The following is a 14,699-nucleotide window of genomic DNA, read 5'->3' as shown; positions in this document are numbered from 1 at the left end:
GTTTTTATTTAATTTATATAGTGGTTTGAGCTTAAAGCGATTCTTTAAAGGAAAACACCAATTATTTTCGGACAAAAAGTGACATTTTTAAAAGTTTTTCTATCTATTCTCATTTGGTGAACAAATAAGTGCAAATATTGGTTGGGCGGGGCAGGAAGATTATATGCCAACTCACATTTCTGAGCCTTTTTTTGGTCTCTAAGTCGCAAAAAAAATTTATTTGGATGCCCGATAAACGTTTTTAGTATTGTAGATAACCTATGTATTGTAGATTCTGATATTGTAATCTGCTATGAAGCAAGATATCAACTTCGATCTTCTAATAATTACAAAAATTACTTCTATCCGCTATGTTTCAGTCAAGATAGGCAATTAACTGCTGTGTCATAATCGCAATTTTTTCGTCTCCTTATAATGTGAAAATCCTTATGAAGTGAAAATAATAACTACTATCTACAAGGCGACTTAGAAGAGCTCTTAGAGAACAATGTATAAGTATAATCAAACGAGGTTCTTGCAAGAACCTTTGCAGATAACGGTGCCAGTTGTTTGAATAGAGATCCATAAAATAAAGGTGTGATTAATTGTGCATGCTTTTGGTAGCATCACAAAAGTGTTTATAGGTGCAATAAAATGATTGTGAAAGAAACACCAATGGCAAAATTATTGGTTACGCGTAATCGGCACACCCATAAATAATTTTAAAATAAATTTAATGCTCTTTTTGTTCACATTGAGTACAATCGATAAACTAAAAATAGTAGTTCACGAGAAAACAACATCCAAAAACTTGAAATATCCCACCGATGATAAAATCAAATTTTTATTACCCGAAACTTTTATTTTCCTGGTCAAATATGATCAATTACAAAGTTGATATAGTTACTTGTTAGGCCGCGCCCTACTAGAGAAAATTTTCGAAAACCGACTTTCTTTTAAAAACGAAGCATACCTTGGGTGTTTCCTTGGTATTGTAATTATTTGATGTTTTGTCATATTTCAAATATTTTTTATTCAACTCATTTTGTTCAGTCTTTTCAAGCGGTGAAATCCCGCCATCAGCGCAAAAAAAACGTTTCATTTTCTAAGCACCAATTAATGGAACCGAAAATTTCCCTCATCGCGGGGGGAGTGACGGAAACTAATCCAATTATTATAGTAAATAAACAAACAAACAAAGGCGGAGGAGGAGGTGGTTCGCTCCTGGACAGAGACAAGACTTACTTCCCGTTTGGAAAGCCAGGCAGTGGAGCACCCTTGACAGACTCACACACGGGAAAAGTCAAAACAGTTCTCAATGGAAACTTCCTCAACGACTATTACGTAAGTTTCTTCGGAATTATGAATAATTATACAATTTAACAGACAAATAGGAGTGTTCAAATCCTATTTTTAGCTATCAGAACGAACAGCCACAATTTCAAGATTATAATAACATTAATATTACTAATACTGTGTTTACTTTATTTAATATTTGAAGGCATGTGGATAATTAACCTGGGGGTTATGATCAGAATAATTTACATGTATACTTCAAAAACAAATTAACAGCAGAACAACATTTTTGCACTCGACTGTATAATGACAACAATGAGTAGAGCTACTCTTCAATAAAAGTACCCTAAAATGATTAGAAACGAAATAGAGCACAGAAACACTCGCTTGTAAGTTAAACACATTATTCTACCACTTTTTTGGTTATCAAATTATAATTAAGGACCCTAGCAGTAAACTGAAAGACCAGGTCAAACAATGAGGGTTCTATTGGAAGAATTTTTCAACATTATTCATCATCTGAGCGACATTATCATCCTTGTAAGAATCATCCTAGATCGCGACTGGGTGCCCACGGCACTGAATCTTGATACAAACTGATAAGAAACATACTAAAACATGGTAAATATTGCCGAGATCTTGACATGATACTTAGCATGAAAATATGAAGATTTGTAAGAATTTACAAGATCTCTGAATGGGAATAGAGAAACAAGATCTTGGTAAGACAACCACGAAAAGGAACCATCTTTTGCGAGGACGTCTGGTCAATAGTGGTTGAATTTTTTTCAAAATGAGACAATAGATAGAAACTAAATAAAACCGGATGTTGACTTCCGCTAAGACATTATTTAAGTTTAAGAATTTTATATTTACTAATTACGTATAAGTTTGCAAATTTAAGTTTTACCAAGGAATTTTGCCATACCAAGCAGACCAAAATTTGCTATTGTCCAGACCAAGCAGACCAGAATTTGTTATTGTCCAGACCAAGCAGAACAAGTTTTGGTATTGTCCAGACCAAGCAGACCAAAATTTGCTATTTTCCAAACCAAGCAGACCAAAGTTTGCTATTGTCTATCCCAATCAGACCAGAATTTGCTATTGTCCATACCAAGCAGACCAAATTTTGCTATTGTCCAGATCAAGCAGACCAAACTTTGGTATTGTCCAGACCAAGCAGACCAAAATTTGCTATTGTCCAAACCAAGCAGACCAAAATTTGCTATTGTCCTGACCACGCAAACCACAATTTGCTATTGTCCAGACCAAGCAGATCAGAATTTGCTATTGTCCAGACCAAGCAGACCAAAGTTTGCTATTGTCCAGAGCAAGCAGACCAAAATTTGCTATTGTCCAGACCAAGCAGACCAGGTTTTGCTATTGTCCAGATCAAGCAGACCAAAGTTTGCTATTGTCCAGAGCAAGCAGACCAAAATTTGCTATTGTCCAGACCAAGCAGACCAGGTTTTGCTATTGTCCAGATCAAGCAGATCAGAATTTGCTATTGTCCAGACAAGGCATACCAAAATTTGCTATTGTCCAGACCAAGCAGACCAGATTTTGCTATTGTCCAGAAGACCAAGCAGATCAGAATTTACTATTGTCCAGACCAAGCATACCAAAATTTGATATTGTCCAGGCTTTAGCCGGGTTGAAGGAACAAAGTATTGCAATTATTCAGACCCCACAAACCAAAGTTCGCTGTTCAAATTTTGGTATTGGCCAGACAAACAAACCAACATTTGGCATTGCCAAATAGAAGTGATCAAACCATTCGATGGGACAGACCGAGCAGACTGAAAATTGGCATTGGCCAGACCGAGCAGACCAAAATTTGGCTTTGGCAAAGAGCAAAGAGACAAAATATAGATAATATAGTGCAAGTAGTCGGAAGAACAGACACGGATTTCGTATTGGCTAGACCGAACGACCAAAATTTGATGTTAGCCAGTCCAATCAGACAAAAAATAGCTGTTGGTCAAACTGAAAAGAACAAAATTTTGTAATAGCCAGACACAAGAGACCAAAATGCGTTTTTTTGTCAGACGGAGCAGACCAAAATTTGTTATTGGCTTGACCTGTCAGATCAAAATTGACTATTGATTGGACCGAGTAGACCAGAATTTGGTATCGGCCAAACAGAAGAGACCAAACTATTCGATGAATCAGACCGAGCAGACCAAATTTTGGTTTTGGCCAGACAGAGCAGACCAAAATTTGGTATAAGCAGGACTAGAGAGACAGAATTTTGCTATAGGCCAGACCGCACAGTCCAAAATGTTCTATTGGGCAGACTGACATGGTATTTTTCGGATTGATCAAAAATTTCTCCTGAGCATTTAGTTGAGTAGCATCGGAAATAGCCCTGTCCGTGTCCGAGGAGTGGGAGGGGTTTCTGTCCGAGGTCCTGCAACCCAACCCAATGTTGACATGTACACGAAAAAAATTTTGTGCGTGCTTTCGGTCGGGCAAATTTTGTTTTGTGCGGTCTGGCCATTACCTGTCTTGGGTTTGGCAACTCATCCTGGGTTTTTTAGAGCACGGAGCGAGACTCAGAAAGCGAAGTGAAGCGACGACGTCAGTTGTTAAAGGATCAGAAGAGAGATATGAGTGAGGCAGAGTGGAAAAGACGCCAGTTGAACAGAGAACTCAGAAATGGCCCAGGATCTTCTCTGGATCTGGTCGAGAAGATCCGCTCTTTCAATGAACGATACCCACCCCAACCCACCTCGAGAGGGTCGTCAGACATCACCAGAAAGGCAAGTAATTATTATGTCACTTGAAACGGCATCGATCATTATTACGTCACTTTATTACAATCTATTACGTCACTTTATCATTATTTAAATCTGCTGTGAGTCGAACATTAAAATTTTTTTGAACATTAAATCTAAGCCAACATAACAGGACGGTTTCTTCACGTTCTCAGATATATTTGAGTTTCCATCTAAAATTTTTTAAAGTTAAACAGACTTATTTAATATTAACTTTGGAGAAAAGTTACTTCAAAGTTATGTATAAAACATCATTAGAGAGTGAATTAGACCAAAATTGAAAAAGATCCGACGATTAAGATCGGTGTCAAATTATTGCTCAAAATTTTGCTCTAGTTTTTTAGCTATTTTCTGGTTTTTTCTTGTCATTATGTAGACAAACGTTCAAATTTGCCCTGCTGATTTTTCATCCTGAAAAAGATGAAAACTAAAGAGAGTAGGAGAGGGGAGAGGTGACGGACCGAGAGAATTTTACGCCCGGGTGGCGTTATCCGGGTCAGAATTTTATTTTCATGTGTACTTGGGTACTGTGATGTGACTGTGAAGGTATTGATGTGAAATTGACTTTCTTACATCCCACCTCTAATGAATTGAAATCTTTCAATATATGGGAAAAAACCTCGTCTATTGCTTATAATTGTGCAGTATAATAGCTACATTTGATTTCCACTGTCACATGAATAGCGCAAGTGAGAAATAAGTTACATGCAAAACTTTTTTGGTATAAATTTTTGAAAAATAAACGCGTTTCAGAATTGTACACTTTCAACTTTGTTCTTAAGTTAAAACACTCACGTGCACATTTTAAAATGCCTAAAGTCTGCAGCACCAGAAGTTAAAATGCCAGAAGTTGCTACTTAGCCAGAAGTTGACTTTCATTAACTTTCGTCATTTTAAAACGTGCACATTTCGTGTTTTAGGCATGGTTACGTGACTGCAGAAGTCATTTCAAAATTCGAACTTAATATCTCGACCCACTTCGCGGTTCTCGATAAACGCCAGAAGTTCTCATTGACTTCGAGCAGAGTCGCGTAACCATTTCTTAGTCATTAGCTAAAAAAACACAGGATGGTTATTCTGTTTAGTATAGCTCCGTGCAGGACACAAAAGAGTATTGAAATTATTGAACTGTTTCTCACTGATTGCTGCTTCACTGCTGCCAGCTGTTCAATTATGTTTTTGTAATTTCAGAAAATTGGTATTTTTTTAAGAAAAAGGGTTATGCAACAAACAGAGAGAGAAGAATTTTTGAACTGTTTCTGGTCAACATATTTTTTGAGTTACATCGTAAAACACTGATGTTTGAAAGTTGCTTTTGGATGAAAGGAACTTTCAAATTTATTTGAAGTTGCTTGTGGCTCAGATATATTTTGGTGATACTGACGGCACAAATTTTGTGGGATAGTTTTCCAGTTCCTATAATTTTCTTTGTTTCATTACGTGAACAAAAAATGTACTTCAATCATCTTCGGAACGGTACTTTTAAAGATTGTGCACACTTTTCCAGGAAAAACTTCGCGCCCGATAAACTACAGTTTTAAACCTTGATGGTTAAAATGCAGCCAACAGCTCATCACATTTGAAAGTTATAGTTTTTTCCCCAATAAAGAATTTTACGTTGTCATTTACAGAGCAGTGTTATCGTTCAACAACAACTTCAACGTTTTTGCTTTTCAATTTTTAATTGCTAGTCTACTGCAAGCGAACCAATTATCTTGCGTTACAATTTTTTTTCTATTATGTGATGATTTATAGTTTGCTTAGTAGTTTGTGTTTTAATTTCCTGGCTTTTGCGGCTCTGGAAAATAAGATAAACTCTCATTTTAATTAAAATTTTAGTCGTGATAATTTGTTTGTTTGCGATAGTTTCATATCAATCTTAGGGGCCGCTGAGGCATAACCATGGCCTGCGAAGCGTGGCAAAACCACGCTAAAAGCGCAGCTCTTAAACAGTGAAGTAGGAGTATTTTTCTTTTGGGGTTTATTTCCGAAATCGTTTTTTTCCATTTGGTTTACTGGCAGAAAAATTACTATCCAACAATTGGGCCTCATAAGTTTAGTTTCAGTTACTTTTCATCCTCAGAGTTACTACGCAAAGTTTTGCTTATTTTGTCAATATTTTTTCTGTTATTCAACACAGAAAACGTTTAAATCTACAACAAAGTTTGCTTTTTTATAACACAGCGTGTGCGAACAGCTACCATTTACTTTGTATCGAAATTTTTCCATGATACGAGCTCTTTTTGTACATAGTTTTGCCAATTATCGCTTGATAGTTTACGTGAGGCATAAAAGGGTGAGAAGTAGTTCAATAATCATGGACGTCTGACTTGAAGATCAGCTTGTTCATAACCTGACAGCACTTGTTGTTCCCACCCACTTGTGGGGGGAGGAACTACTCAAATGGGTTTTCTTTTGTTCAGGCAATTTTGGCCGATCGATATATTCATCGTAGAGAAATGTGAGTGGCATCATTAAAAAGCTGGTCCAGCGTTGAATTCAAAGTTAAAAAGTTTTTTTTAATTTCGTTTTTTTTGGAGGAGTTATCGAGGATTGAACTTTTGTGTGAACATGGGATATTTGGCATGATTTTGTTCACTTTTGGTATAACTTTTCTTCAAATTAAGATATTTTCTATAAATATAGTTGTTCAAATTAACATATCATGCCATAAAATGAACTAATTGTGTGTTCCTAATAGACTGAAGGCGATAAAATGACTAGTTCTGGTCTCATAGGGAAGTTCACTATCAAAAAAATCGAATTCTGTTTGAGAGCTCTTTTTTTTTAGAAAACTCTTCAGTTTTTTTCTTAAGTCACCTAGAGACTAGTCACTTTTCATATCGAAGTTCCGTTAACGAGAGACCTCATTTACAGTCAAATGAAGCCAAATGAACAAAAAAAAATTTGTTATCAAGGAACTGCTCATGTTTTTTTTGCTTCGACACTGAGTTTTCGTAACTTTAAAAGAAAATTTGATTTTCTTTTTGAGAACTGACTAATTTTTTGGAGTCCTATGGCATTAAATTCTTCACTAAAGATGAAATATGTTCTGCAATGAGCATTAAGTGAACATATCTAGTGCTTTGAGTGGACAGCTATTGGCTGTTAAGACTTTAATAATGTTTCGAAAAATTTTTTGAACATTAACCAATCATAAACTTATTTTCGTGAACTGTTTGTCATCTCAGTAATGACAGGGCCCTCATCCTTCCTACTGCAACCAAATTTTATCTGGTAAGCGGTGTTAGCTACTAACTATTGGATATATGACTTCAATGACATAATATCTCTTTTATTGGTTATTTAGTGGTTATTTTCGTATTATTGGTTACTTTTGAACTCATATCAAATTATCCAATTACTGATAGCTCCCATTGGCTTAAAACAAACGTTCAGTGGATCACAGATAATTTTTTCAGAGAAAAGCTTATGGTTTCAAATGGCTTCGACCTTTTCTTCTCGCACATTTCTACTGAATTTTTGATTTTCGCCTGTTTTTGTTCTTGTGTTCATAGTCATAAGACTTATTGTGATGTCTTATTGATTACCTATGAATGACAAACGTCATTGTCCTCACATCGGGTTGTACTTTAGCGTATTTCTTGACTTCCGCTGAAAGCTAGTGTTTTTAATGGCTGTTAAGACTTTGAAAATATTTTTTCGAAAATTTTTTCTGAACATTATCCAATCTTAATTTTTTTTTCGTGAACTGTTAGTCAGTCTGAGTAGTGAAAGCACCCTCTTTATTTCTAATGCAACCAAAATAATCTGGTTAGTGGTATTATCTTCGTTCTATAACTTCAATGACAAGATTTATTATTTTTTTAAAGATTTTTGAGTCTTTGTGTATTATTGGTTACTTTTGAACTCTCATCACATTATCCATATTTTGATAGCTCAGATTGGTTTGAAAAAAAACGTTCAATGAATCACAGATAAAGTTTTCAGAGAAAAACTTATGTTTCATAAGGCTACGACACTTTTTTTCTCACATTTTCCTACTGAAGTTTTGGTTTTTGCCTGTTTTGTTGTTGTTTTCATAGTCATCAGACTTATTTTGATGCTTTATTGACTAACTATGCATGACAAAAATCTTTTTTCTCCCACTGGGGCATATCAGATTATATTTATTGACTTCCGCTGAAAGCTATTGTATTTAATGGCTGTTAAGCCCTTAAAAATAGTTTTTCAAAATATTTCTGAGCATTAACCAACCTTAAACTTTTTTCGTGAACTGTTAGTCAGTCTCAATATTAAGAGGTCCTTCTTCCCAACTACTGCAATCAACATTAATCTGGTTTCCGGTTTAATCTTCTATCTAATAGTTTTAGGTCTTCAATGCCACGGGTTTTATTAATTTTTTAATTTTTGGATGCCTTTCTTATTTTTCGTTCATTTTGAAATCTTGTCACATTATCCTAATACTGATAGTTCCCATTGGTTTAGGGAAGACGTTAAATGGATCATAGAAAAAGGTGTCAGAGTAGAGCTTTAATTGCTTCGACACTTTCTTCAGGCACTTTTCTACTGAGTTTTTTGTTTTTGCCTGTATTTGTTGTTGTTTTCATCATGGTTTATTGATGAAATATGAATGGCAAACAAACTTGTCGTCCCATTAATTTAGCGAATTCATTAAGTTCCATTGAAAGATTTTGAATTTTTGACGTTGATACTACGAGTTTTCTCAAAAATTTCGTGGTTCTAATGTATTTGTTCATATTTGATGAATTTTTGAAGTTATAATGTTAAAAATGAGGAATCCCATTGCTGCTAAAAAGGTACTTGAAACTAGAAAAGTTTTTAGTGAAAAGTTCACTTTTTAATGCCTTCGACAATTTTCTCGCTCAATTTTTTTCTTGAATTTTCTGTTTTTCCTGTTTTTTGTTTGTTCTTTAGGTAGCCGTAAATTGTTGAACTTTCGCATTAGCTTGTACCTGAAGATTGATTGAATGATGCTACCCGAATGCACCATGATATACATTTTCATTTTTTTTTCAAACTTTTCAGATTTGTTGTTCTTTTCGTCAACAAGTAAATTATTTTCATCATTGAGAGGTCCCGTCAAATTTCTTGTAATTTAAAAATTAACATATCTAATTATTTGATTTGTCACTGACGTTTTGTTTGTTGCTTTTGTTTTGTTTGCTAGTTTTGTGTTTCCTTTTCTCTTTTTTCAACACAATCGCGTAATAACAGATCCCAATGGTTTTCAAATGTGGCCAAGGTAAACTTAAGTAGTATCTCAGTATAAATCCTTTAGCTGAAATAGTAGAAATAACAATTGAATTAAAAGTACATAATATTCAGATAATAGCTAAGGATTTTAATGGTATCAATATTTTGTGTTTTCCCAAATCGTTTGTAATTTTTTGAGTTTTTGTGCATCTTTAGTCCGTTTCTATGGCTTAGTCTAACCAAAGACAAGTCCTTTTGGTTTCGTAATAATTTTTTAGTAATTTGTCAAGGTTTATTTAGTTAAAAGCTAATGCTTTTTAAGACTTTTGAAATTATAAGACTTTTGAAAAGCTAATGTTTTGAGACTTTTGAAGAATGTTGATATACTCGGGTCGGAACATCATGTGCGAACGCACATTAACGAGCCTCCTTGTTCAAACAAAGTATTAATTGCGTTTGTTTCAGAAAAGATTTTTTCAGAACTCAAAGAAAAACCTATGAAATTGCGATAACCGGATTGTTTATAGGAACCTATTCATTTAAAGATTTTTCCTTTAAAGGACCATTTTTCTCCACGCTTGGCAGAAATGCTGAGGAATTGTGAATTACAAACTTATATAAAGCTTAGAACATTTGGAAAACATGGTCTTAAAATAAATCTCGGTTATTTCTGCCATAACAGCAACTGGGAATACGGCCTGTAGACCCAGAGCTATCCAGGCTGTACTGTGAGGCACTAGACGCCCAATTCAACCAGCGAATACTGGACAACTTTCACAGGGATATTGAAGACCAAAAACAGATACAAGAGGTTTAGGGCCTCTGCCTTTCCCATTAACCACCCCCTCCCTCCCATTAAATTGTAGCCCACATTATGGTATAATTACCCTGATTGGGAGTATAGGTTGTTTTACCATTAAGCTGGGGGGGTGTGTAATGGAGAAGACTCGAGGTTTATTCTTGTTCTGGTTAATTGGTCTGATTCTGTCGACAAGCCATGAAGGTTTTAGTGTTGTGTGTTTTGCTGTATATGTTTCATAGCAATCTTTTTGATTGCAATTTTTCCTGCGCTATGTGTTCATGTGTTTTTATGCGTGTCTATTTGTGCTAATTTGCTATTTTCTACCTTTCTTCTAACAATTGCACACTTTCTTTTGAAGCTACTCTGAGCAACTAATATTGATCAAATTAATCACTAGAAAAACTACAATTTTTACTTGTCAAGTCTGTAGTGACGGTATGATTCAAATGTTGCAAGAATGTTGCAACATGGTACAAAGCGTGCAAGAATCTTGCAAAAAACTTCTAAAAAATGAATCTTCAAGAAAACATGAAAAAGTGGTCTAATGATACTAAGATGAACCTAGTTGTTCCCAATGACCTTGGGAACTCAAGAAAAGCATGACATTTGCTGATGATTAAAACTACCGCCAAAAACCTGAGAGTTACTCTTTCCCAAAAACATCTGACAAGAAGTCGCAACCAAATATGAGCAACCAAAAGTCTAGAATATATGTTTCACTACATAAAATGGTGACCCCGACGTGATTAAGAAACATAGTCAACCTTCTGAAACGGATTTTTTTGCCCCCCAAAGACACAAAAAACAGTGCCAAGTTGTCCTCCCCTCTCCCCCTGGACGGATGCAGGCAGCAACAGATTAGCGATCCATCCCACTTTTCGCTCGAGAGGTCAACTATATACAGACTGTTCTCACTCAATAAGACTACTCTACGTCTGCGCAGATTAAAAAAAATCAGTATGGACCGGGACCCATGAGCGAGAAGACAACTATATAAGGACTTCCTAATCCCACTCAATCAGCATCAAGAAAAGACGATTTTTTTGGTCTCAGACGTCACCAAAGACGAGGAGATTTTTTTCAAGGGTTCCAGACGTCACCCGATCAAGAAGGCCTGACTTTTTTTAGTTGCAGACGTCACCAAGAGATGGTCGCCCGAGGTTCCAGACGTCACCTCAGAAGTCCCTTCCCCGGTTAGACGTATCCAAAAAAAAACTTGAATTTTTTTTGCGACAAAAATCTCAAAAACATGAAAATTGTCCCCCAACGAGCTTTTGTCGATGCTTTATGAAAGAAATAGCCATTAGAAACCAGATGTCAGCATTTAGCAGCAAAAACACACAGATTGTACCAAAAAAAACGATATAGCGTTTTTTGCATCAGAAAAATTCAAAAAACATTTTTCTGAATTTGTCGCAAAAAAATCTACATAACAGTAAAATTAGTAGTTGAATAGAACACCCCAGTTGGACCTTAAATTGACTTTTTAAAAGTCTAGTTGTTTATGTAAAATTTTTGCACGAAAAACGAAAAAGTCGCACAAGTGCTTTTTTGAGGGTCAAAAATCAAAAAACGTTATTCCAACATTTTAATGGAAAATTTTTAATAAATCCAAGAAAACCTATTGATTGGGCCCCCTCATTTTGCTATAAAGCAACTTTTTAGCAAAGAGACAACGAGATTTTGGCAAAAATTGCATCTTTGACTTTAAAAATTCAAAAAACGTTTTCTTGACGTTATGATATAAACTATTAGTAGATCCAAGAAAACCTATTGATTGGGCCCCCTCAGTTTGCTATAATACAAGTTTTAATGTTCGTTTATGGACTTTGCTTTTAGCAAAGAGACAACGAGAATTTGGCAAAAATTGCTTCTTTGACCTTAAAAATTCAAAAAACGTTTTCTTGACGTTATGATATAAACTATCAGTAGATCCAAGAAAACCTATTGATTGGGCCCCCTCATTTTGTTACAAAACAAGCTTCAAAGTTAGTTTATCCATTTTGCATTTCAATAAAGAGGCAACATAAAATTTGCAAAATTGCTTCTTAGACTCAAAAAACTAAAAAAAAAGGTTTTCTTGACGTTTTGATAGATACAATTAGTAGATCTAAGGAAACCTTTTCATTAAACCCCCTCAGTTTGTTATAATACAAGCTTCAAAATTAATTTTTCGATTTTACATTTAGTAAAGAGGCAACATAAAATTGGCAAAACTACTTCTTTCCCTCCAAAAAAAATTAAAAACGTTTTCCCAAAGTTTTGGTTAAAACACTTATTAGTCCCAGAAAACCTGTTGATCGCACCCTCTCAGTTCATTTCGAAACAAGCTGATATATAAAGTTTATCACTTTTGCAAAACTTTATCCTTAAGAAAACCAGACAATCACTTTTTTGCTTTCAATTTTTGCATACTACTAGCCGCGCGCTTAGTTAATGGGGTAGTATGCACTGAAAACAACTTCAAGAAAAACGAAAAAAGAGGAAAAATTAAAAACTCTCTTTTCTTTAGATCAAAAGCAAGAAAATCAAAAGCTCGAAATATTTCCCCACTTAAATTTGCTCACACAAATACTTCTTTTGAGTTGGATAACTCAAACGTCTCTTCCTTTTTGTCCGCGGTCTCAGAAGTCGCCGAAAGAAGTCCCTTTGCCCTTTTTTTGGTCTCAGTAGTCACCAGATAGAAGGAGAGAGTATTTTTGGTGTCAGTAGTTACCATAGTAGATGATCTTCAAAACTTACTTCAGCAGTTACTTCCGCAGTTACTTCCGATCCTGAAGGAATTTTCAAAGTAAAGATTTCAAAAGTTTCGAAAAGAAAACAGGAAGCAAGCAGTTCAACTTAAGAGGAAAGAATTTCAAACGAGCTCCAGTACAAATTGAGTTGTCTTGTCTGCTTGTTTGTAGCTCACGTTGCCTATTCGCACCGCAATAAAAACAAAATTTTAAAACTTTTTCAACACAGGGTCTAAGCGGTAGCAATCTCTAAGCATTTTTTACTCGTTTTTCGAAAAAAGTGTTGGCCCTTGTAAAAGTTTGTAACAAAAACCATTCAAAAGCCATACACTTATTCTACTAATAAGAAAATTTTGATTTCCCCAAGTTTTAGCAATTATTTGGTCGTGTCTATTGTAATAACGAAACAAGCGCTCGCAAACGGTTATTTTTCTTTTTTTAGATAAAACTAGCTAAATTTAGCACAAAAAAACCACTAGGATTCTATTTTTTCAGAAAAGTTGCGTCGTATTTTCAACAAAAAAACACCTGGGGCTGATTAGCCTCACAGAGTCATAAACATTGTTTTTCAACTTTGAAATTTGCGTCGCTCCTGTTTTACCTGTTAGTACGAAAAAGACCAACAAGAGCAAAATGACAAAGAAGAACAGTCAAAGTTGTCAGTACGCGTTAAACAAATTCAAAATTGCAGAGCTGAGTTTGAAAAGCAAGCTGGACCTCTTACAAACTGCAATCGATCAGAGAAAGAGTTTCAGATCACTCACCCTGCTCATCAATAAAGCAAAAGCAAATGTTGACGAGCTGAAAACAACACTTGATGCCGTGTTAAAGGAAAGTCCGAACTCCAGCAGCACCTCATTTGTCATGGAACGATATTCAAACCTTCTGTCACTTCTAGAGAAATTCGAACACGAAATTGACAGTTTAGATGACGATGGACTACTCAGCCAATCTTCAACTAGGATACGCGATGATGTCAGTGTAGCAACTCATACGACTGCCAGATATCCAACCTCACGGAGATGCTCGCCATCAATGAACGAGAATCCAGAAGCAAGCAACCCAGAGCGTTCATCATTCTCCAACAAAACACCACCTTTACCACCGAGACCGGAGAAACCATCACTGTTTTTGTCTGAATTCCACACGACCAAACCAATGTTGTCAAAGTTTTTAAATGGCAACAATGAGAATCCGCTTTCTATGGGAATGAGTACAGCAAGTTTATTCAGGCCAATTAACATCGATGACACATTGGAATCCAAAACAGAAGTAAAACACTCGGATAGAAATTTTGCGAAACCTGAGACGACCGTCGCAAAAACTCTCGATCGTTTTGCTCTCAGTGATACAACGTTGATAACTTTACAGTCAACCAGCAGCAGCTTAAAGCAGACAATGATTCAGTCCAGCCGCTTAGTTTTGTAAGCACGCAAAATAAATTTCAAAATCATTTCCCTAAGGAAAACTTTAATAATCAATTTCAGTCAAAAAATATGCTATCTGAATTTTCTCGAGATATCGCCGGGGAACGGTTTCAGACGCAAACGTTTGAACCAAAGAGCATGGGTTGTTCCAAATACCAAGGAACACATAATTCCGGCTTGATGAATCCCAGTTCTGTCAAATATTACAGTCAAGAAAACAGACAGAATCTAGATTTTGATCTGCAACAGACAAAACAACCAATTGAACTGAGTAACACAATGACAAACTTTAATCAGTTCTCTGAAAATTCCTGCCAAAACGCAAACAATTTTCAAACTTCTAACATATTTTCTTTACCATTGCATAATGGACAGGAATTGAAAAACACAGAGAATAGAATTTTACCAAGAAACTTTACTCAATTCCAGCCACAGTCACAAGTCAAAACCGTAGGCATTGAGCCTCTCAACCCATTCGGTGTTCAAGAAACCGCCTGTTCAAAAA

The 14,699-nt window shown here is 35.5% G+C and overlaps 1 protein-coding gene across 2 annotated transcripts in view; it reads left to right on the top strand.

The window, feature by feature from the left end:
- The window catches only part of LOC142340527 (uncharacterized), a 63,677-nt gene that overhangs the window by 38,873 nt on the left and 10,105 nt on the right, over positions 1–14,699 (top strand). The window contains exons 7-9 of one of the 2 annotated variants that reach the window (XM_075391090.1): positions 1,160–1,323; positions 3,816–4,037; positions 9,913–10,041. In XM_075391090.1, the coding sequence (XP_075247205.1) occupies positions 1,160–1,323; positions 3,816–4,037; positions 9,913–10,041 (515 nt within the window). The remainder of the gene's footprint in view (positions 1–1,159; positions 1,324–3,815; positions 4,038–9,912; positions 10,042–14,699) is intronic. The other variant, XM_075391092.1, reaches the window with a different exon arrangement.

Source organism: Convolutriloba macropyga, chromosome 6, assembly GCF_964194025.1.
Source record: "Convolutriloba macropyga chromosome 6, txConMacr16.3, whole genome shotgun sequence".
Classification (NCBI taxonomy): domain Eukaryota; kingdom Metazoa; phylum Xenacoelomorpha; order Acoela; family Convolutidae; genus Convolutriloba; species Convolutriloba macropyga.
Note: the sequence above shows the minus strand (reverse complement) of the source record. Positions and strands in the feature narration are given on the sequence as shown.